We start from the raw sequence: 25441 nt of genomic DNA on the forward strand, positions 1-25441 counted from the left end.
TGAAGTTAAAGAAAATGTATTATGGTTTTCAATTACAAACAAGGAAACATCTGTAAAGTATTTCATGAACTCATATTCACTCCATGTTAGTCTCTTCCAGATTTATTGAATTAATTTTGCTTGGAAACTCAGAACCCCTTTCCATCCACTTCATAACAAATCTCTAACAAATAGTGTATCAATACTTTTGCATGGCATGGTGGAAGACAGGTGGAAGAGACAAGAATGAATAAGTCTCAACAAATTGAGAGATTATGGAAATATTAGCATGAATATACTTCTCTGTGACAACCAAATTAGAGTACGGCTAAGAAGGTGATTGATATTGCAAGAAAGAACATTTGATAATTTGTAGAGAAAGATGCAGATGGCAGATAAAAAAAGGAAGATCAACGCTCCAAAAGGGGAAAAGTACAAAAAGAAGATGCACACTTTTCTAGAAAGTGGATTTTAAATCTGCTTTGGAGAACCTGGAATAACCTTTTGAAAGGGAGCAGGTTAGCCTCCTAAGCTTCCCTCCCAGCATAACTGCCTCTATTAAAACTTGATGGCTTCTCGCTATGTGTAATTTGCTGTGATCGTTGTCTTTTGAGTATTTTTCAAACCTTAAAGCCTAGACTTTATTTTATACTGAGCAGTCTTCCAGCTTACTCTTTGATATATAAAGTGTTTATTATGCTCTGCAAATAAATATGTAGTGTAGAGGAGAAAAGGGCTAGGGACAAAAGACCTCTGCAAGAAGAACTTACAGCAAGGCAATTAAGAAGAGCTACATAATGGGAGAAAAATCAATGCCAAACAAAAAATAAGAAAATGAGAGACTTACGTGGCTTGACTTTGGGTTCTGTTTCTGTTGAGTTACACCCTTTTTTTTGCCAAGAATGATTTTGGCCTTAAAACTCTCCTAAGAATGGAGCTTTTGTCCAGTATTGTTCTTCATGTTGAGTTATGAACACTGACCATATCTCAGTCAAATGATCTGCAGTGCTTAAATATTCTGGTTTGTTTTGCCACCATTTGTATGAGCTGTTGATGCTTTCAGTTGGTCAGCTTATCCTATGAAGGTTTGCTATTGTTCCCTTTTATCTCCATTTGTGAAAAAAAAGCTCTCACTGTGATGTGATGGAAGTTGAAAGTCATTAAATATCTTTGTAACCCTCTCCACCTCCTTACTTGGGAGTTAATTTGTTTCACGTCTGTACTTTTTGGGATATTTTAGCCTACTTAAATTTTGTCATTTTAACATTATGTTGAGATCTGGTAGCAATCAGACCTGGATTTGGCTGGTGAACTCTCCAAAAATTGTGGTTAATCACAGATAATTTATCATTTAGCAAGGTGAGGGGAGGGGAAACTACTTTTCCAATGTGAGTAGTTTCTTAAATGAAATTGTCATGTTTCGTGATCCTTTCAAAAATGCTTTTTTGAAATGCTTTCTGCATTTACTTAGGTTGTTTTTGTCTGATTTTGAAAGTTATTGAATGATCTGCTGCACGCAAGTGTGATCAAAAATCAAAATCAGATGGTGCCTGTAAGGGTGGAAAATGTTTTTGATTGCTGTGTAGGTGCAGTTTTAACTTTTAATTTAATTTCAATTTACTAGTAAAAGTGATTTTCACTATGTTGCTTTTCAACAGCTAATCAAAATCACAACAATTTCTTAGATGAGATATTAATCTTAAAAGTCTTTGATTGACTTTTGTATTCTAGCTACTTTCAGGTTGTGTTTATCTATCTATCAATCAATCAATCAATCAATCAATCAATCAATCAATCAATCAATTTCTATGTGTGGTTTATGTTGTTTCTGAGTTGAAAATGACAACACACCAAGGCTTGCATTGTCCCACATCTCCTTTTAACTTTCTCCAACCAGGTGGGCTCTTTCTTCATGATCAATTTGTGCCTCGTGGTCATCGCCACCCAGTTTTCTGAGACAAAGCAAAGAGAAAATGCCCTGATGAGGGAGCAGCGTGCTCGCTACATGTCGAATGACTCAACTCTGGCCAGTTACAGTGAGCCAGGCTCGTGCTATGAGGAGATGCTACGATATATTAGTCATCTATACAGGAAGTTCAGGCGCAGGCTGCAGAGAATGTACTATGGATGGCACAGGTATGGTGTAGGCTGCGTTCTGCTATGACTTATTCTTTCTGTTTCTAAATGAAATTTATTTGAGTCATGATGTAGAAGTTTTCCCACCAACATCATTTCAGTTTGTTCAAATAACTGGTTGGATTTACAAAGCCAGAGATCTACCTTGATGCTACTGTACATTCTCATAGAAACAGGGAGCTAACAACTTTTTAGCTAGGCTCCATGATCCAACCTCCAGTTCTAGCAAAACTTTATCTATCTTCAGGCCCGATTAAGAGTTGTCGCCAAAAACACATGCAAGCTCAGGCCAAAGTTTAGTACTGCTTTTAGTTTTACTGAAATATATTGTAAATAAATCCAAGCTTTTTACTCCTTTCATTCATCAACGGGTGTAAGTTTATTTCTCCATGATCAGTAATATATATTTTTTTTTCTCTTCTGATCAGCAAACGACGCAAAAAGGTGAACCCTAACGGCAGTGGGATTGGCAGCAACAGTGGTGGAAATGGACATGGCCAAGGTTCCAGCAGGGGATCAGGACCTGGCACTGCACTGTGGCTGAGGCCAATTCATAACCTCCTGCAGCACCATCAGCACCAACACTGTCACCTCAGCAACGGTGGGCAGCACACAGTGAATGCTACAGTTGCTGAGCACATGGACCAGGAAGGCCACGCTGAAGGAGTGGAAGTCCTGGAGATGAAGACCCTTTCTGTTCCGAGGGGAAGTACAAACGGAAGCGGCGGCGAGAATCCTGCCGTCGTCTCTCAGGGAATGGGAGCACTGCTCGGGCGACTGAATGGGGGCATGAATTATCCCACCATTCTGCCATCTTTTGTGTGCAGCTACAGCAGTAAAACACCACCTCCCCACTCGAAGCATGTGTGTCCGGAGCAACACCCAATGAACCACCCGGCGTCTGAGCACACAGAGCCGTTGAACAAGCTTTACCAGCTCATGGGGCAGCACAGTAAGAAAAGAAAAACACACAATGCAGACATATAGGCAAAACTGAAAAAATGCATTGATAAAAGGATGGAATTAACTTTAAATACTTTCTTCTTTAAATACATTCTTCATTTTTCCCATCTCACAGCTTGCTTTCACCTGAGATTTTTGTCATGTCATAGCCCCAAATTTCAAGTTCAAATATAATACTTTGACTTTTGTGGTTGTGATGTGACAAATTTAAGTGTTTTGAGGGCTCTATCATCTCAATCACACTTAATGTATATCTGTCCTCTTTGAGTCTGAACAGAGGCAGACTGTGTGCTTTATGCATGTGGCTTGCGCGGGCCACTTAGAGCTGCGACAGGAAATCCATGTCTGGAGTGTTACAGTGATCAGTTGAGAGAGGTGGATAAAAAGGCTTGGATTCAGTGGGCCAACACAGTGTACTGAAAGTATCAGAGACTTGGGAAATTAGGCAGTGCAAAGTGGCATGAATACAAGCAGGTATGCAAAGGTATCTACAAAACAAAAAAAAAACAACGGAGGATGAAAGAGAGGAGGTTCAAAGGAGAAGCATAAAGTATTAAAGATGAGGTATCCAGGGAGAGAGACCATGAGAACAGGGCATAGAGAGAAAAATAATTTAGATTAGTAAAAAAACAGAAGCTCTCAGGAGACAGCATGAAGAAGAGAGCGAAAACGATGGAGAACAACCACTGTGTGTTACATAAGAACATTTTAGAAAAAGGCAGAGGAGCGATGATAGACTTGTCTGTTCATGTCCTGATGGGGTGAGACTGCCAGTGACGACCCGCTCATTCTCACATTGCTGACTGCTGACACTCTAAACGTGATTAAGTGTGCATAGATTAGTGCCTGGTGGAAGAGAGCTGTTATTTTGTGGCGTGTGATACTTTCAAGTAAGATATTAGTGATGAAGGGAAAGGGCAGAAAAATCAAGGGCTAAAATACATCAGCAGCTCCAGTGTTTTTTGCACGTTTCCCCAACATCCTTTTGAAAGAATGGGATCATGGGAAAATCATTTAAGATTAAGTAGTTGCTGTTTCTTGAGGCTGACTTGAAAGAGGAGCCACCTTTAAAGCATGCATCCTCTTTTTTGTGTGTTTTTGCCATGTGAACTACAGTATGTCAGCAAAACATATATCGGTAGAAATCTTGGGAGTCTTTGAGGATTTCCAATCTGACTAGCTTGTCCAATAGTTGCTTGCTTCTAAGCTCTGCAGGATGGGATCCATGAAACCAAAGTTTATGCACCCATTTGTAGTCATTGAGGAGTCTGTCCATTGTGCTTTAAGAGTAAGCAGTGGCATCATGGAAACCTTAAAACTCTAAATATATGTTGTAAAACCAGCAGCAGTCAATCCAGATATCATATCCACTAGATACTAGCAAACGTTTGCATCCGTCTCCAGTGCAGCTTTTTGTGCTCTATGTAGCCTCAACAGGAAGCTGTACCATTTCTCCACTTGCTACAAAATGATGGGTTGGTTACCTAGAGTGTTAATTTCAGACACCTGTTTGGTAACACTTTTTGCCTCATCAAGTTTTTTTATGTATTCTCCTTCGCCTTATCCACTTTCCAAGTTAACGGGATGAACTCATTAAATCTGCCGATGCAGCACTTTGACTACTCACTCAAGAAATATACAAACTGCAAATTTTGCTGACGGAACTACTTTTATTCTCTATTGTAAAATAGTTTCAACACATAGACTGTATTAGCAGCAACAATGAGAAGGCACTCTTTCGAGATCCCTTGCATGTTTTCAGCCCCCTATCCCCAGCCCCACCACACACACACACACACATGCACACACACCCCCTCCTGGGTCTTTTTCCAGTTTGTAAATTCTTTACTTTCGCTAAACCATCTCCAACCTGAACCCTTTTCAGAAGCACTTACTCTGGCTGTGAAATGTAAAAATAACCAAACAAGGCAACAATCTAGGATTGTAGGAAACATAATTTCAGGTAGCATGTCCAGTTTTTCAAGATTTTGATTCCAACTAGAGTAATACATCAATTGTCAGCAGCTTTGACTATTAACAGACTTTAAAATACGGTACAGATTCTTATTATACTATCTATCCCAGGCAACATTCTGGAAAAAAATTACCTGCTGTTTAAGCTGCTTTTAAAGAGCTGATGTTTCCAGCCACTAAGTTCTGCTTCTGTTCGTTTTCAGCTGTGCTTTGCGTTTTCTCCACACTGATTTTAAGTCAGAGAACAGAAGGTGAGTGCAGATACCCAGACTGATGATGAAGGATGAACTTACAGTGCTTACCATGACAGCTAGAGTCTGTGGGGGAAAAAAATTACCTTTTAGCTTTATGTTCAGAAGTTCACGTATTACATTGCAAGGTCTAACAATGGCTTTTTTTGTATTGTTCTAACACAAATGTCACACCTAAGGAATAAAAATACCAATAGACTTAAAATAGCAACAACACTGACCTTAAATTGAACCTCAAATCCAAACCAAATATACATATTCTTCATATCAGGCTTATGGTGCTGCTCTCTGCACTAGCACAGTTTTGGAAATTGTGGTCTCGGCCTTATGGGCCTCTGTTAACTGTAATTGAATCCACTCTCCCTTTATTCCCCAATTTCCTGAAAATATGTCTGAAAAACTGAAGTTGTCAAGACCTCTCGCAACACTCTGTCGCTGGAGAGTAAAGCAACAGAAGGCTTGTCATTTGAAATTTCTTAACCCTCCGGCGGCCTTAAAAGACGGGGTCATTTAGACCCCACTGTTCTTTACTCTGTGGTCTGGCAGGTTCTCACTGACTCTGTGTACGCTTTTATACGCTAAGACAGCAGGAGGGTCATAAAATACAGGAGGGGTGAGGGAAAAAAAGTTTAAATTAGGGTGCTTACTTAGGCTGACTGCACCCAATAATCAAAAGACAACATTTACAACACTCCCTTTTGATTTTGCAAGGCATCACGAAACTTGATACAGTTTAAGTTGGAAGAAAGATTCAATTTCTGACAAAAAAAACTTTTAATTTCAGCAGTACAGATGGCACCCAACTTTTGACAAAGATTTCACTAGACATGTTTTCTGGAATAGTCTACATCAGGATCTGGGAGGGTTTTTGTCCTTAAAATGGAACAGTGAGGTTTCAGGTTTTACTAGAATGTCAAACCACAGATGGCTTCTTGGAGATATTGCAGCGGACATATTTATTAGGTGATGATATTCCTCTATGTGGTCATAACTGGGTTTTTTTAACAGGACAACAGTACAGTTCACAATGACTGTCAGACATATGGTTCGTTCTAAGAATTTCTTTTGGTGTGTTTTGGAGTATGTTTTAAAATTTTTTATCAGCTAATGAACAGCCTGGATCTGGCTGGCCTTGTTGTTCATAAAGGCCACTTTATGAACAACAAGGCCACTTTATGAACAATAAAGGATAATAAAAGACAAAAAAGTCAGCATATTTTAATATGCTAACTTTAAGTACCAAATAGACTATTTAACCTTCAAAATGTAAATTAGATTTCTTAAACAGCTATTGCCAGCAGTACTCATATGCAAAATAAATAAATAAATAAAAAGACCACAGGATGAAAACAGCCAGAAACATTCCTTCGGCAGAGTTCTGACCATTCCTATCACTTTCTGTCTAAAGGTTGCCAAAGGCTGTTGATCCAACTGGCAGGCGTCGTGCCCAGCCCTCTGCTTTTGGAGCTACTTAGCTGCCCTCTGTGTGCCCGCAGCCTTGAGACCCTGGAACTGGAACTAGGAGACCTGGAGGGGGGCAAAGGAGAGGCTGATGGAATCCGTGACTTTCAGCAGGTCAGGATAGGTGCCGATACTGTAAGGAACGTAGTAAACTCAGATAACATGTTGGTTAGTTTGTAGGATATAAGCTTGTGTATTTCTGATCATCGTTTCATGTATTTTTAAAACATTGGTAATTGCTGAATATACAGTACAGTACATGTTGGTGTGATGAAGCGTCTTCTTCCAGGGGGGAGATCTACGAGGATTCAGAAGTCTGTTCCGACGCCGGGGGGTTGTTGCGTGCAGAAACGGAGCTGTCCAGGCCTGGATAAACTTCAGGGAAAAATTGAGAAGAATAGTGGAAAGTAAATACTTCAACCGGGGGATTATGATCGCCATCCTCGTCAATACCCTCAGCATGGGAATAGAGTACCATGAACAAGTAAGATTCACAATGTGTTTCTGAGCAAGTAGAAATTAACAGTAAGATACAAAAAGAAAAGAGGAACAATTAAAATAAAATAATAAAAGAACACATTAGAAAGTTTTTAAATGTTTCTTTTCATAATAACATGTTTTAGATGAGACTTAAAATCAAAACAAAATTAGTTTAGCACCCATTCTTCACTAAACGTTTCCTCTTTCTCATACATAAAAACACCTTGACATGAGTTAGGTGTCAGGTTCCTAACATGTGTTCTTTTCTTTTTTTAAAAAAATTCTTTCTGGATAACTGCTGGATTGTGGGGTTCCTCGGATGTGATTCACGCCGTTTCTTTTTTTCTTCTCCTCTTCGTTGTCCTCACTTCAGTCTCCTTCAATTTTCTCTCACGGCAAAATGTGTGCACTTTTGTCTTTGTGATGTAAACACGGGGAAAGACTGAGAGAGCCTTTGCCTTTTAGGGCAATACTACATCCATGTAAACACACTGAAGTGTTATTTATGAGCTCCTTCTCACTGTAGCACCCATCAACCTCCATTTGTGACACCTAGCCAATTTTTTTTCAGCCTGACGGTGTAAATCTGTGTCCATAAAGGCTCTATGAATGTACAAGACCTTGAACTGACGGCGTGTCGAGTTAGTGTGTTTTGGTTGTGTTTAGACTGACTCAAACTTGGAGGTAGTCTTGTTTTTCTTTTGTTTTGTTTTTTTCATTGTAAGTCAATACTGCGTAAGCATTTTTCAAAGCTAATAATCTTGCCATTTTCAATCTAAGAAGTTCCCTTTAGTGAGAAATTATCAAATGAAAAAATTCACAGTGGAGTTTATTTTGTTTTGTTTTCCACAGGTAGGGCACATTAAATTGCATCCTAATTTTAGCATCAGTAGTCGCTAATGGCTTGCCACAGTAAGAGTATTTTCTTCTTACACAAATTGTTTTAATTTGTACTTCTGTTAGTACTTTTTGCTCTATGCGGGACCTGGGATGCTGCCAGAAGTTGTGGACTTCATGGATTTTGTAACCAAATGTTGTTGTCCAACCTAATGCACAGGTTTTATTAGTAGATTTGATCAAACTAACTAAGTAACTAAAGAGCTACCTCCTCTCTTACTTCAAAATAAAACTCTCAAACATTGATAGAGGGTGATGAGCTTTATCTACGACTCATATTAACCTTGTTTTACCAGACAAAATAAATCTTTACTTTAAAATGTCAAACATTACTTGTGTGCTCAAATGTACTGTCTTCAATTTACACCACCTCTAGTGAGTGTCATATTGATGCCAAATATGTCATTTTATTATCAATAAGTCTGATTTGTTGAGGGATACAGTCTATTGTGATGATATTGATAATGTAATTATATTATGATTAAATCCAAAGAAAAACATAAAAAAGAACCATAAAAAATATTAGATAACTTACTTGATACTTTTTTTTAAAAAATTGCACACAACAAATTGTGGTTTCTGTGTTAGAATGATGTGCCTCTTTGTGTTTGTCCCATAAGCTAAAATACATGATGAGCATCACAAATCTTTGCTTTGCAAGAAGGGGTGTATGTGTGGGTGTGAATCTCTCATCTTGTTCTAATTTTCATCTTTATATCCACAAAGCAAGGCCAAATTCAGAGCTGTTTAAGATTCTTAATATTCAAAATCTAACCTCTTGTGCACTGGTATTGTGTTTAGATGCACCATTGTATATGAAAGTGCTGGTCTAATAAAGGCAGTTTAGAATCATTACCTGAAGGAACATAGTACTAAATGAAATGATGCTAGTGTTAAAATAATAGCATGATCACAAAAAGCCTGTTTTTCTGACAGCAGTACTAGTCCAGTACTGCTTTTTGTGCAGTGTTGTTTTTTTTTTTTTTTTTTTACCAGGTCAGGGGATAGAAATTAGTTTTGCCCAAATAGTTCTGGATCATAGAAAATCAGCGAAACAACTCAAGAATTGATGTGTCATTATCTTCAGCTCACAGCTGTTTTGCATTGATTTGACCTACTTTGTGAACCATAGTGCTGTCACTGAATGGACTGTAAAGTGCCATTTAAAGATGAATATACATTAGCCTACTCAAACTGCTATTTGGACTGGGTTTTTGTATTTTACTACCAAGAAAACCAGCAGTCCTCATAGATTCGGTTAGTACAGTCATTTATGTATGATTTAACACACAAGTAAAAAAAAAAATGAAGAAAACATTTCTTTGGCATTAAGCTGAGGTTGTGTTGCTGAGGTTCTACAGTTCATAACAATAATAATATTACCAATACCAACACATTTTATTTATCTGGACTTCTAATAAAACTGAGACACTTTTCAAGGATAAAACAATTATATAACATGAACATGAATAAAAGTGTTACCACTAATAATAAGTGACATACAGACACAGATTCAAATGTTACTTTATATGAAAGCTCTGATATTAAAATCTGTCTGATCCATTCAAAGAAACGGCCAACATGTTAACAACTCTCTGGCCAGGCCACCCACCCAGACTCCTCGACAGATACATTTAGGTGCCTTTTGCAACAAGATGGAGTGACTCCAAGGGCGACTAAAGACACATTAGCAAGAAACTCCAGAGCCAATTGAAGAGCCTACCGGCGGTTTAAAGTGAAACAGGCTTCCCCTTGAGTGTTCATTCTCTGCTTGGAACTAGTATTTGACCTGTATCCATTTAATATGGCCTATCACTGTTTTTGAGTGGTACAATCTGCAGGGCATCAAAATTGATGTAAAAGTGAGGGGAAATGTCCCCTTCTGTCCTGACCCTAAAATTATGGTTATGCTACTGTGTCATGTTCCCATTTCTGAAACCAGTTTGATTTTGTTGTCATTCGCCATCAATGATGCCTGCTCTGCAGCACACAATTTATAATGCTGCACGTTTCCACACAGCTTATGAAGAATTCAAATGTAAAACCAGTTAATCATATTGCATATATATTTTCAGGGTGATGGAGGAACAGAATTACTTATGGGACTAAGGGTAATTCTGATCTGTCATAATAGGATTTTTGTAAATGAATCCCTTCCGCTTTAGTCTTAAAGATTTTCCATCTCCTTTTCTATGCCACTGGTCTGGACTCAGCATGGTCAGCGCAAGGACTGTGGTTTGTTGATCCCCGCATGAAAAGAAATGCAATATCTTTTAATGAGTCTCCGTTGCGTGACATGAGATGATTTCTTTTTGGATCTCAGGCTTCGGGGCTTCACCCACTTTGAGGCAGAAAGCAGAGTTTAAGAATTTATGATTAAGAAAGATTCAGTCATATGGGGATCATTATTATTCATTACATGTAAATCTCTGGGACTGCATAAAGCTCGTTGCCAAGAGCTGATGATACTGTCCAGCTGAAAAATTGGCAGCAAAATATAAGAAGGAAAAGATCAAAATGATGCAACTGAAATTTCAGCAGAAGTTGGTTCTTAAAAATATATTTGTACAGTATGAACTGTTTTTACTGCTTGCAGTGTTGAACGTGCTTACATTTTTTATATGTCCAGTGTATGTCAAATGAACCTTCCTGTCCTGAATATATTTCCAAATATACAATGAAAAGGACAATGTGCTGTAAACATTTAATATATTTAGAAAATGTCCAAGTCCAACATCTGAACTTTGTGTTTTAGATGTATTTAGTGTATTTTCACAAAACTTGAAAACTTGAGACTTAACTTAGACTTAGAAAAAAGACTTGTGAACATCTGTGCTCCATAGATAACTGAAGTCGATATTTAAATTAACTCAAGCTGTTTGTCAACCCTCTACAGTATTGTGGCATACCTGTTACTCTGCTTTTACGTTTAGTCTCTCTCTTTTTCTCTCTCTCTCCAGCCCGATGAATTGACTGATGTGTTGGAGATTAGCAACATTGTTTTCACCAGCATGTTTGTGCTGGAGATGGGCTTCATGCTGCTGGCTTTTGGGTTGTTTGGATACATCAGAAACCCTTACAACATCTTTGACAGCATCATTGTCATCATAAGGTAATATTACTTCTTAATTCTTTTCTAATCTTGATTTTACAGATTTCTAAAGGTATTTACTTGTTCATTTCAGAGACAAGCTGTTTTTTGTTAATGTTTCTCAGTGTGTGGGAGATAATAGGTCAAGCGGATGGAGGGTTGTCGGTCCTGCGGACATTTCGCCTGCTGCGAGTCCTGAAGCTCGTACGGTTTCTACCTGCCCTGAGGAGGCAGCTGGTGGTGCTGATGAAGACCATGGACAATGTGGCCACCTTCTGCATGCTGCTGATGCTTTTTATCTTCACTTTCAGGTGCAGTAATCTGCTGCATCTCCTGCTTGTTTGTCCATGAATTGATGCTGTTGCTTTCATCCTGTTAACACATTGAGACATGGACAAGTTTGCTAGCATGATTTCACACAGAAAGTATGAAATACAAATTTATGACGGTTTATACAAAAACAAATTGAGACATACAAATTTTCTTATTTAAACAAAATCACATCGGGCACGGTTATTGGTACCTGTTATATTTTATTTCACACACCTTTAGCCAGAAGGTGTGTGAAAAAAAAAATCCTCTACCATTTCACACTGTTGTAGCACACAGTTACACATTGCACTTTTCAGATAACTGGTTCTCAAATGTATTATAACAAATAACAATCAACTATCGACCAGCTTTTTCAGACAGACTTAATGACACAGTTGGACAACTTGACTTTTTTTTTTTTCCAATTTACTGTGGCATGTCACAAAAATCACTTCAAGATCCTAGATCAGGGGTGTCAAACTCCAGTCCTCAAGGGCCACTGTCCTGCAGTTTTTAGATGTGCCACAGGTACGAAACGCTGGAAGGAAATGGCTTAATTACCTCCTCCTTGTGTAGATCAGTTCTCCAGAACCTTGCTAATGACCTAATTATTCTATTCAGGTGTGGTGCAGCAGAGGCACATCTAAAAGTTGCAGGACACCGGCCCTTGAGGACTGGAGTTTGACACATGTGTCCTAGATGATTCACATAAACGGTGCCTAGAAGTCCTTTGAGGAACATATTGAAAGATTGTTGGAATGTGTGTTGTTACTGCCAGGTAGCATGGTCCCTGAACATCTCAATTAGGAAATTCTACTGGCTTTCAAGTTTTGAATGAGTACATTGTTAAGTTTGGTTCAATATCATTCCCAGATCCAAGTTTTGAACATCTGTGGTAAATAAAACAGAGTTTAAGCAGCCATTAGCATGCTTGTGAACTATTATCTACTAATACACAATTAATATGCTTGCAAACAATAATGCCTAAGATTGTAATTGTAAAACTGAAGGTAGCTCAAGTATGATCATTTTGAGAAGAATGACTACATCATGTCTGACTGTCTACAGACATGATGTAGACACGATTCAGCACATCATGTCTACAGACTTGATGTGCTGAATCAGCTGAGTATGCACAGTATGTCAGAGTCTGACAGCGACAACATTATTTATGTTAAAGTCTTACGCTTGTGATGGTAGGAGAACAAATAACATTTTTGTCTGGAATCCATCCATAACAACCAGTCAGTAAGTGGGATGGCTGGTTTAGGGGGTTATAATGACCCTCAACATGCCATCTTTTGCTTCAGTTCTCTAACCAAGTGAGGTTTAAAGGGTTTTTAAGAATCCAACTCATTCTGTTTGGACAAGATGAACACGGATCCTTATCCAGACTAGAGACATGTGGCTAAGAGGAAGAGGTATCTGTGCCACATCATTTTTATGCCATGAGGAAACTGAAAGTTGTAGATTATAAATGGGAAGTTTCTAAAAACTTCTGCTTAATTGATTTAAGTGACTTTATTTTAAAGAGAACTCAAAGGGTATTAACAATTGTTCCAAAATGTATTAGTGTGAGATTAATCAAAAAAAGATTCATTTATTTTTATTAGATTCCTTTATTTTAGCGGTGCCATCAACATTGTCTGCTCGTGTGCATTCAGAGGGTCTTTAATGCATTGCTTGTGTTTCTGCAGTATACTTGGCATGCATCTGTTCGGATGTAAATTCAGTCAAAGAATGGAGAACGGAGACACCATTCCTGATCGCAAAAACTTTGACTCGCTTCTCTGGGCCATTGTTACTGTATTCCAGGTGAGTTTTTCTATTTCCCTTGTGTTTACGCTTCTGTTTTAGGCCTTTTTTCCTGATTTTCATTCTTAACGTAACATTGTGGATAATGATACCAGCTTCAGCCAGGATCTTCACAAGATATTTTATTTTTGTTCCCCATTTGTGTGAAATAACACCCAGACTTTCCCAATTTGTAATTAAGTGTTTGTAGCTTATTGGTTTGTATCATTTAATGAAAAGTTATTTTTATCATTTTATTGGTAAATAGAAATAATTTTGGATCTGATCTAATCAAGAAACCTTTAGTCTGATTTATTGTCAGTTAGTGGAAAAATGTCTTTTATAGGGTATTTACATGTCTATCTTTACTCATGCGTTACCCAATTTGCTAGCTATCTCGATCCCTATTAAAAATAAGTTATTCCTAATCTCAAAAAATGGAAATAGCTAAATAAAATAGTACAATGTTTGCACAGTAAACATTGTTTACTGTGCAAACACTGTAGAAAAATCGTATTTCTATCCTTTGTTTGACTTAGGCATCCCAGGTCAAACCACATGTCAATACAACTCCAAGGGGTCTATATATGTATGTGAAATTGCCCCAAGTCTGCTTTGAAATGCAAAAACTGTATCTAATTGCATGCAGCATCTATCCCTCACCACGATTTCTATTTTTTGCTCCACCTCCCCGTGGAGACATTGTTCAATTGCTCCAAATCCATTTTTCTGTTTCCGCACGGGATGCGTCAGCAGAAGGGTGGAACACACATTGCAGTGGACTCTCTTTGGTGCTGAAGAGGCATTTTATCCACTGCCAACTGTCGTTTGAGAAAGTTCCACTCGCTTCATACTTTGTCCACTTTTACTATAGTTATCAAGGTGTGCGATCAGAAAAAGAAAACGAATAAAAAAACCACGGATCTGTGCAGAGCTGCGTATCGTAGTTCACAGAAGCTGCACAGAGGGACTCTGCTTTTTGCCCAGAGTGGTAAATGAGTAGGCAGAGCCAGCCTACATGAATGCTGTGTGCAGATTTGAACTCTTCCGTCAGTCATGTTTATCCAACTACAGGCACAGAAAGGCAGACATTTACATCCTGCTGCTTCCACTTGTCGCGACTTACAGTCCAATAGGTTTCTTAAATTGAATTATTGTTCCAATGTAAGTAGCTCATTACTGGGCTTTATAAAGCATATAATCGATTTATGTACTGTTTAACATATCGGCTTGTGCTGCTTTTTCTTCAACTCACTAGTCCTTGCCTTTTAATTACACGTCTTCTAAACCTCCCAGTCCTTCTGTCCTATTTTATTTCTGCTGTCATCCATCTCTTCTCCTCCACTTCCCCTCCATCTTCATGCCTAAATCTCTGTCTGTGTTTTTTTTTTCTTTCCTTTTTTTAATCCACATTCCAGATCCTTACCCAGGAGGACTGGAACGTGGTGCTGTACAACGGCATGGCTTCTACCTCTCCATGGGCGGCTCTCTACTTTGTTGCTCTCATGACGTTTGGCAATTATGTGCTCTTCAATTTATTGGTCGCCATCTTGGTCGAAGGCTTCCAGGCTGAGGTGAGAATGGCTGTATTGGTTTTCTGACTGTGTTGATGGGCTGAACTGTATTTCACTGATCACTGTCTAAAATGCACAAATTAGCGCCATAGGTTAGCCCCTACTTCTCGCGACCCCCCCCCCCCCCTCCACCCCCCCCCCCCACACACACACCAATTGAAATGCAGGAAATTAAGTTCTGGAGTGAGATGATATAGCATAACCCTCACTGTATAATCTAGTCTATTGTTAGAAGAAGACACCTTCTCCACACATGGACTACAATAATATAAATTATGTTCAGGGTACAACTGACGGATAAGTTATCATTTATCTGGTGCTTGTCCATTCTGTCATGTCTGGGGTTTGTTGTTTTTCTTTGTTGTGGTGTCAGAGTTAATCCAAAAAAGCATTGTTACATATTTTGTGGCTATTTTTGTATTTATTTATTTATTTGTAGATTTCTACAATGGTAATCTGATTTGGCCCTGTTTCTTACACTGGAAAGATAAACAGACCATAAAACTAACTGTTGCTCCTGTCAAAAGACAATAGGCCCTGGCTTTTTCTACAATCTACTATAGTGAAAATCACAAAATCGAGTCAGCAACTCATACATGGGTTAATTTTTTATGTACATAATTGTGTCTTATAGGGTGATGCCAATCGATCAGAGTCAGACGATGAAAAGAAATCTGACAATTTTGATGAGGACGACAAAGTTGAACAACTTAGAGACACAGGTAGATTAAAAAAAATCCAAAACATTCTAATCATCAGGCACTTTATTTTCTTGAAGTTGATTGATTTGAAATAAGTATTCGACTAATAATCTAGTAATCTTTATTTCTGATCCATAGAGCTTAAGATGTACTCTCTGATGATGACAGCCAATGGTCACATTGACCCTCGTGGCACTATGGCTCCTCCCATAATAATGCACACAGCTGCCACTCCCATGCCAACGCCAAAGAGCTCCCTAGGGCCTGAGTCCATCTTAGAGGAAGAGCTCATGTACAGAGAAGCTCAACATGGAGAAGCTGGACTGGGTGTTTCAGAGACAGGGAGTGGCCGCGCGGAGTCTCGGCGTGGAAGCTCAGCATCCATGGACCCAGCAGCCTATGACCAGCATTCTTTAGTAAGTAATTTCAACACTTTCACTGATGTTATGGGAATATAAAATAATTTTTATTGATGAAGTGTACTAAATAATGTTGAGTAAAGGAACACAACGGTTCACAACGAAAAGAAAAGTTAACATTTTAATTGGGTATTTAGCCAACATGCAAGATCTCTCAAAATGTTCCACCATTCACTGCTTTTATAGAGGTGGTTAGATGTTTTCTAGCCCTAAATATCCCTGATGGGTAACTAAAACTGAGACCTGGCAACTGCACAGGGCATCAACCATGAAAGAGTGGAGACGAACTATGTCAACTATGTCGGCAAATTGGTCCCCGCAGCATATAAGAGACACTGAATTCCCATCATTTAAGTTCCCGCTATTGTTTCTGCACATGTTAGTTTTTACTTTAAAAAAGACTTGTGCTACTCTTGGATAACTTTTCTTCTGGAGTCACTGCAGTTCATTGAAAACATATTTTAAGCTTTCAGAAGATTAATATTTGAGTTTTGTACAATTTTGCAGTAAAAGTCTGAACTTTTATTTTATTTAATATTGAACCTCAGGGTGTTATGGTCATTAAGCTTCTAATCTGAGCAATATTTCCAAGCTTAATTTAGACAAGCTTCAAAAGAACAAAATAATTAGTTTGAAATTGGAACACAACAATCAAAATCTAGTGAGTCCGGTGTGTCAACACAAGACTTGCTCACAGACTTTAAAATCATCTAATGCAGTCTAAAACTACGAGGAACAATGGCTCTTTCTGCTTTTTTCTTGCTATTGCAAAGCTAGATTTTTTATTATTAGCTTTCCTACACAGCTGAAAGACCACTTGTGACAACAGGGGGGCCTAACACTTCTGGTGCTTGATACTTTTTGGGAAAACTCTTAATTGTGTTTTGAGGTTAAATCACAGCTGAGATAGAAATTCACCGATTTGACCACTGTACACTTAGAAGGCCTTGACAATAATATTATTGTCTCAGTGGGTAATGAAAACATATTCAATTAAACTTTTTAAGTATTTGTGATCCAATCAAGCACAAAAAGAAGAAATCTTACCTAAAACAGTTACAACAACTCTACTTGTAATGTTTTCAGAACAGTATGCACATTTTGATTGTGATTCTATTGTCAAGCATCTTATTTTAGAAAATACTGAAAAATGTATGCGTTTTTATAGGAAATCTAAATACTTAGCCCTTTCTCCCCCTGCAGACTCTCTCAAGCCCTGGACGACACTCACCTCTCCCTCTCCGTGGTTCCATCAGCTCATGGGGAAGTCGCCGCTCCAGCTGGAACAGTCTAGGGAGAGCACCGAGCCTCAAAAGGCGAGACACCAGCGGAGAGAGGGAAAGTTTACTGTCTGGAGAAGGCGGTGAGGAGGAAGAGTGCCAAGAACAACAAGAGGAAGCTGGGGTAAACAGCAGAGTAAAGCTGGAGTCCTTGGAACCGCTGCAGGCATCTTCTCTCTGCCCTACCATTATAGCAGAGTATGGCGACTGCAATGGGAGGACCGTCACATATGACCCAAATGGAAACTCGGACCCCAAAGTTGACTTCACATCAGATGATGACTTAGATGAAGATGTAAGTTATCATGACTCCCTGCTCATAAAATAATGTATATATTTAGAAATCAGCAGTAAGATTTGAGCAGTTTTCAAAGGTCTTGCCTCTGGGCCGTTTTGGTGTATAATGCTAACCCTTTATTTACTTGTTTGCAGTTAAGTGCACATTTCCAAATGTGATTTTCTTTTTAAAACAAAAGGAGATTGATGTTGTCTCTCAACCTGAACACAAACCTAACACTAGTGAAAAGGTTTGGCATTGTCAAGTTTTCAGAGAATGTAATTCAACAGTTCCTGATGGTGGAGTGGGGGATAGTTTAGGTTTGTTTGTCATCCAGAAGATCTAAGTAGTAATTAAGTGACTCTTCTGTGTACCAAAGTATTCTACAGTCACATGTGAGACTGCTGGTGTGACAGCTGGGGCTTGTCTACAATTTGGCCGTTCATCATTGTTCATTTGGGGATTCCAAACATATGAAGCCTTTTAAAAGTTTCCATACCTTGTGAAATTGTTTCTAATTTTGTCAAACCATAATATATTTTTTTTTCTTTATTTGTAGCAGCTTTTAAAAATAATGAACCATTTACCTACATTTCACAATTATGCACTTCTTGTACTACTATCACACATCTCTAGCACATTTATATTGAGGTGGTTATATGACAAATGGGTGCATAAATGTATTTCAAGAAACTGCCCTGTACTGTAGTCTTGAGTATAAAGGAAACAATTGGAGAGCTGGAGTGGCCCAGTTAAACTCTAAATGAATATTATATAATGGATTGGGACTTTGATGCAGATTGATGTATCTGCATCAATCTGTAACGCCAAATAATAATAATAATCCTGAAAGACTGCGGTAAAAAAAAAGTAGGAACAAGATTTGCAGTTTTTACAAGCCTATAAATTATACCTAAAAACCATTATTTCATGAACATCCCTCTCCATTTTGTCCTGGTGTGTAGTATCAGTATATAATGCTATAGGCTGTTCTTCATCACAGGCTGCAATTTTCTGAATGTAAGATCTATAGCGGTTCAGATGACTTGTTTTTCTTTTTCCACACCCACATTTTTCCAGTTTTCTTTTGCCTTCTAACCCTTTTCTCTCGATCTCTTTTGATTCGCTCTGCAATGTGTGCGTTCGTGCGTGTTCATGATTCAATGTCTAGAGGGATGCTAATTGTCATGCTTTAATTGATTGACTTGGGCGATAATTGTTTTCTCACTGGGTTGAAAGCTGTTGAAAACATTTGTGCAGGTCTGCTCGTGTGTTGAGGCTCTGTTTACTCCCTCGGTGGTTTCATGTGACCTGTGTTGTGACATTGCTCAGGTTTTTTTCTATTGACTCCAAATTGAGTTCATAATGCTATGAAATCCAGCGAAACAAAAGGCCTCTCCCCATGGGTACGCACTGAGTGCAGCTTATTACAGGCAGCATATAGATGTATGGGTGTGGTTGTGTGTGGATTGTGTTAATCTGTGCAGAAGATGCTCTAAGTGAGATGTGAGCAGGATGTTCTCTGCGAGCGTCAGTGTCAGAGACTTCAGATCTCAGCTCCAAGAACATCTAAGCGGCAGGTCCTTTTTTTGTATCTGCACGCTCACTAGAACACGCGCACACACACAAACAGAAGACACTCTCAGATGTACACATGCTCACATAAGTGCCTGTGTGCCCAAAAAGCAGAGTCTGAGAGGCTTGACTCTGGGCTGTTTTTAATTAGAATCCTAAAGCACAGAAGCTGTGGACCTAAGCTTTCTTCTGTTTGTTTTACTGCAAACTTTAATGAGTTCTGTTCTGAGCTTCTGCACTTGCTGAGTTGAAAGTCCACCTGTTATGGTCCAATTATCTCCACCTTATTATGCAAGAAGACACATGTTTATTGTTCCCCTATAGACGTAAATGTGGACCAGCTAACATCAGCAGCACTCCGCAACAAGCTTAAGACATGAATTGTTTCTTAAATGGGTTTTTTGATGTTGTCTTTGCTGGGGCAACTCTACTCCATATCACAGCACCCAGTATTCCAAACAGCATTTGAACAAAAGACATTTTGTTTTGAGTGTTGTGCTTAACGCAAAGTCCTTATTGAATTGCATGAGTCTGGATTCATACAATTCACAGTTTTAAAAATGTATACCTTCAAATATGTTTTTTGGTGATGTAGACAACTTAAACACTCTTACTTAATTAAAGTAAGAGTAACACATTAATCTGTTTAGGAAATGTATGTAGAGTTGTCAAAATTTAAGGATCACTGCCAAAATAATCAAAAGTTAAGAACCAATCTCTAATGTAATCAATAATTATTTATATTACCCGTTGTTGTTGTCTGTTTGCTACTAATATATATATATATATATATATATATATATATATATATATATATATATATATATATATATATATATATATATATATATATATATATAAATGCAGTAAATGAATAAAACCATGACATTTAAACCAAGCACAAACCCCTAACACTGACTGTCAAGAAACATATTTAGTTGGAAATACTTTTAAATATACTTATAAATGATTAAGCAGCTTTTTCAGTATAGTTAAGTTCAAAGTAATTCAAAAATACCTTAATATTCTGAAAGGCAGAATAAATGTTGTTATACATGTTCTTGTATACTGCTTCACCATAGAGTCTCCAGTCCAGCTTGTTGTTCACACGAACACCGATGTATTTCTACTCTTTCATCACCTCTACTTCTTTTCCATAATAAATACTGTTTGACTCATTCCTGTTTCTCATGAAATCTACAATTATCTCATTTGTTTTGTTCATATACAAGATGAGATGATTGTTCCCACACTATGCCACAAAGTGGTCAATTAGCTCTCTGTACTCAGTCTCTAGACCATCTTTGATGCATCCCACAACTGCAGTCATCCGAGGCGGTACCTACTGCCTTATACCATTTCAGTCTGTCCAGCCTCCTCCTCATCTGACTTATTGGACACTCGGGTTTGATGAGAGCTTGTTTTGACCTAATCCTGATTCTAAAATCTGTATTTATTGCAATAGAGGTTTTCAAGTTTTCAGAACCATCAATTCACCAGATGTTTCTCTTGTAACAGTTACAAGAGAAAGAGAGAAAAAAAGGAGCAGACTTTAAAGCATCACTTAAAGTCTGCTTTGCTCCAAGGATGAACAATGCTGTTGCTTCCTCCACTGCAACAGTGCCTGTGGGAAAAAAACCCCATCAAAAGTCCCAGGGAAACAGAACTGGAATTACATTTCTGCTAATCTACATTAAAATTGCCACATTAAAAGTCTAACCAATCAAATAAAAGTCATTGAACATCACATAAGAAAAAAAGTTCTGCTTGATTTTTGGATTATGCTGGGACTAGATAGTTGGAATGACTCTCTGAATCGTGGTAAGAGATTAATCGCAGTGGACTGAGGAAAACCAAAGTATTTCAAGAACCTTGCGCAAATGTTTGATGAACATTTGGTGCAAACAAGGAGAACTTTTCAGAACAGTCAAACCTGGGCCAGTCGATCACTCAAACAAGTCGAAAGTCAAGTTTTTCTGACACACCGTTATGTAGTTATGTACAACAATTCAATCTCTTGTCTATGGTGTGTCCAAGTCAGGTCAAAGTGAAGGCTCGACCACATGCAGAGATTTTATTTTAAATTGTTTACATTTTAGAAAATCCATCCAGAATCCACAAATTACCAGAAAACACATTCAGCTGTATCGCCACAGTTTTAAATCAAAACATCACAAATGACAGCATAATCTCTGTATTCTTTGTTTTAGAAATGCAAGACAAATTCACAGAAGAAAACAAATGTTTGATCTGTTTGTGCTGATTTATTGTAACTTCAGACAAAAATGCAGAGTGTGATTGGATAGAAGTCTTCCACTGCAAGACACATAATGCCTCTGATTGCTTATTTGTAATTTCAGATTCCTTTTTAGTTCAAGTTATGTTGACAAAACAATCAGACTGTCACGCAATACTCTAAAATGGAGATCGATCAATAAAAACCTTTGTTGGAGCTCAATCATTGTGTTGCTAAAGGAGCTTGTTTAATAAACAGTTTGCTTGCTGCCTTCTGAATTAGATAAAAATTTAACAGTGGGCAGTAAACAGAACGAATGTGGTAGAAGTAAAAATTTTACAATTTGCCATCCCCATGCGAACTGTAGTTTAATAGGGAATGTAGCTGTGGTTTATAGCATTCAAGAGTGAATAACAAAGAAGATGCTGGTGGTTTGCTGACAATTACATTTCTATATGTCCTCTTATTGCTGCAGAGTCCTTTCTGCTGCTGGGTCAGGAGGGAACTCCACAACATGAAGCCCCGCTGGTGTAAGGAACACGAGAGCTGGACGCTCTATTTGTTTGCACCGGAGAGCCCGTAAGACCTACACACACACACACACCCGCGCACGCACACACACACGCACGCACATCATTCTTCCACTGCATGATTTCTAAATTACATTTGTTTAATTTTTCAAGCCTAACTTATTTTCAAGTATCAATAATTAAAATATAATTGTTTAATTCATGGAGGTATGTTCCAGTTTTGTGATCTAATGGAATGATAATGTTGATGAGCCTTGATTGTAGCTTACATTTTATATGTACATCATTTAATTATTTCCACATACAATCATTTGTTGTACTAAAATCATGTATTGTGTTGTTCTAAGCATTTGTCCATAACTGTTATTCCGACCTTTATGTAGCAACAATAGCAGAACGATAAGACCCACTTTATAAAATAAGAGTATCGGTCTCTGCTATAGGGTCTGCACATAACTGTTTCCACAACAAAAATACTTGCCTACTGTCATCACTTGTTGAAAACATTTGGGTTGAACGGTGCTACCATAAAAAGAAAGATGTTGCTTTAAGCTGAGCTAAGCTATTACCAGAAGTGTTGTGACAACTTGGACCAATAGCTGCAGTGCTATTCTCCGCCTCGTACTGGTGTAGAAAATGTGTGCCATGTTAGGAGTTTAAACTGCAAATGCCACGATGGAAAATTTATTAGCAGTAAAGTTCTGACTTTTTAAACCCCAAGACCACCTGAATCAGCAAAGCACCAGTCAGAGCTTTTGTGGCCAATCTCCAATAATTCATTTTTATAAATCTTTGACCTGCAGATACCAACTTAAGTAATTTCTGATTCATTTTTAAGTACTGTTTTAGAAAAAAGAAGTTGGAAAAACACTGAAAATATTTCTACCTTTACTGTCATGAGGGGTTGTTTATTTTATGAATAGAGTTAACATTTGACACAGAAGTAATTTTAAATTTCAAGATGCCTCTAAACCTAGAAATATAATATTTCTGATTAGCATACTTAAAGTGGCATTACAGAAACAGCAGTCTATATTTGTTCTTCAAAGATTGTCATCTACAGCTACCGTAACAGAAGACAAAGTTGCAAACTTTGCTTTTGACCTTTTAGCCTTTCTGTTATCTGCTAAAAGAACCAAAGGCTTAAAAAAGGCAAACTAGTCTGAGCTTGAATAAAAAACATGGTTGGCAATTCAATTTTTGTGCTTCTTTTAACTCAATAGTAAACTCCTGACACTGGAACTTGTTCACAATAAATATCTGAAAAAGATGTTATTGTCGATTAGCTTTTAGTAAAATGATTAGAGAAAACATTTCATTTTTCAGCTTCAGAGCAACTGATTATTTTTCAAGGTTGATCAAGATCATGATTGTCTGATCCCAGTCACTACCCAATGTCTCTGTTAATTTTGAGTTTTTACACAAATGAATGAATCTGTATTATCTCAGATAGTTGTTGGCTTTGTCATTCTACAGAAGAGGATTAGGGCCACCAGAAAAAAAAAGAGTTCTGAGATTAAAGTCAGAATTCTGAGATTAAAGTCAGAATTCTGACTTTCTGACTTTAATCTCAGAATTAAAGTCTGAGATTTTAATCTTTTTTTTTCGGTGGCCCTAATCCTCTTCCGTATCGTTCCGCCTTTTCCGCAATTTCAAATTTTTGTTCAGCTTAGGCGAAGTTTCCTGTTGTCATTCTTCTAAATGTTTGGTTCATAGCTCAGAGCCAAAGTAGGTATTTTTATATATGACTCTCTGTGTCTGTTTAGAGTCCGTGTGTGGTGCCAAGCTGTGATCACTCACAAATTGTTCGACCATGTGGTTCTGGTTTTCATCTTCCTCAACTGCATCACTATCGCTCTGGAGAGGCCTGATATACTTCCTCACAGCCCGGTGAGTCATGGACAAACATGGCTTACATAATCACTTTTGTCCACACACAGTCCACTTGTCTTTTTCAGACCATGAATTTCACACACTTTTCTATTAGCCTCACTTTTCTCATACTTTAAGACATTAATGTTGAGATATACTAATGAAAAGAAAAAAAAAGGGTTGTTTTGATTTCAAATTCAGGTTTTATTTACCAACTGACAAATAAATCTGTGAGCAGAGGTGAAGTTACTCAAGTAAAACTTTTCTTTCAGGTCCATCTTTGCATGTCACTACCAAGTTAAAAAAATAAAGCAAAAGTTGAAAAAATTCCTACTCTGCATCTATCCTTCATATACAAATCAAGGTGTCACAGTAGCTGTTATTTCAATGAAAAAAAAAAAAAAAAAAACTGATTATATAAAAAAAGGCATGGCATGTGTCAGTAGAGAACTTATTATTATTATTATTATTAATAAACTTTTCAGAAAACCCTTGGATTAAATTAGTGGTTTTAGGTAATTTGTAACATTTCATACACTCTGAAAGAGAGAAAGTGACTGCCTTTGCAAAATGAAGCCTTACTCTTATAAACATCGCACGTCTTCTAAATGTGCAAGCTTTTTACAAGCTGACACATATAAAGGGAACTCCTGCTGCTTTTAGAGCAGAATGTGTCATCATTAGAAGCATCTTGTTTTGGTTAATGGGATTAACTTAGCTATACTTTGTTTAAGCATTGTCTTGTTACTTTTTTTAATGTTGTTTTTTTCTATTTAGGAGCGAGTATTTCTAAGTGTGTCCAACTATATTTTCACTGTGATCTTCCTAGCAGAGATGGCCATCAAGGTAAACAACAGTATCTTCACTTATATTTGTTTGGCACTTTTTTAGCCTCAGACAGCAGGAGGGAAAAAACCCCCAGAGGGCTTAAATTGTGCTGTGGTAACTTCCTGCTGCTTTAACTGTTCCCTCAGGTTGTTGCTCTTGGTTTCTGCTTTGGGAATCAAACCTACCTTCAGTCCAGTTGGAACGTTTTGGATGGAGTGTTGGTCTTTGTGTCTCTGGTGGACATTCTAGTTTCTCTGGCCTATACCGGCACCAACAGGATCCTGGGGATTCTCAGAGTCCTTCGTCTTCTACGCACCCTTCGCCCTCTGAGGTACATGGGGTGTTTATTTGTGTGTAGAATGTGAAAAGTGTTCAAGATCTTGTTAAAATAACAACATTGCCTATTTCTATCACTTCAATATTAATTTACAGGAACTGCTGTAAGCCTATTTGATTTGTCCATATCTGAGTGTATGACTGTGTGTTCCAGGGTGATCAGTCGCGCCCCAGGACTGAAGCTGGTCGTGGAGACACTCATCACCTCTCTAAGACCTATTGGGAACATTGTATTGATCTGCTGCGCCTTCTTCATTGTGTTTGGAATCTTGGGGGTCCAGGTGATTACCGTCCCACTACTCAGACGCACAAGCTTGCGCTACATCAGGGGGTGTCAAACTCCAGTCCTCAAGGGCCAGTGTCCAACTTTTAGATGTGCCTCTGCTGCTCCACACCTGAAGAGAATAATTAGGTAATTAGCAAGACTCTGGAGAACTGATTTACACAAGGAGGAGGTAATTAAGCCATTTCATTC

General features: G+C 38.0%; 1 protein-coding gene across 3 annotated transcripts in view; it reads left to right on the forward strand.

Moving 5' to 3' along the window:
* cacna1ha (calcium channel, voltage-dependent, T type, alpha 1H subunit a) overlaps nt 1-25441 on the forward strand; it is a 137333-nt gene that overhangs the window by 83770 nt on the left and 28122 nt on the right. For all 3 annotated transcript variants that reach the window (XM_032587024.1, XM_032587022.1, XM_032587023.1), the window contains exons 9-24: nt 1877-2115; nt 2544-3067; nt 6712-6878; nt 7054-7248; nt 11102-11253; nt 11358-11543; nt 13242-13359; nt 14757-14912; nt 15547-15634; nt 15752-16029; nt 17236-17607; nt 21876-21979; nt 23697-23820; nt 24580-24648; nt 24777-24961; nt 25121-25247. In XM_032587024.1, the coding sequence (XP_032442915.1) occupies nt 1877-2115; nt 2544-3067; nt 6712-6878; nt 7054-7248; nt 11102-11253; nt 11358-11543; nt 13242-13359; nt 14757-14912; nt 15547-15634; nt 15752-16029; nt 17236-17607; nt 21876-21979; nt 23697-23820; nt 24580-24648; nt 24777-24961; nt 25121-25247 (3084 nt within the window). The remainder of the gene's footprint in view (nt 1-1876; nt 2116-2543; nt 3068-6711; nt 6879-7053; nt 7249-11101; nt 11254-11357; nt 11544-13241; nt 13360-14756; nt 14913-15546; nt 15635-15751; nt 16030-17235; nt 17608-21875; nt 21980-23696; nt 23821-24579; nt 24649-24776; nt 24962-25120; nt 25248-25441) is intronic.

Source organism: Xiphophorus hellerii, chromosome 16 (genome assembly GCF_003331165.1).
Source record: "Xiphophorus hellerii strain 12219 chromosome 16, Xiphophorus_hellerii-4.1, whole genome shotgun sequence".
Taxonomy (NCBI): domain Eukaryota; kingdom Metazoa; phylum Chordata; class Actinopteri; order Cyprinodontiformes; family Poeciliidae; genus Xiphophorus; species Xiphophorus hellerii.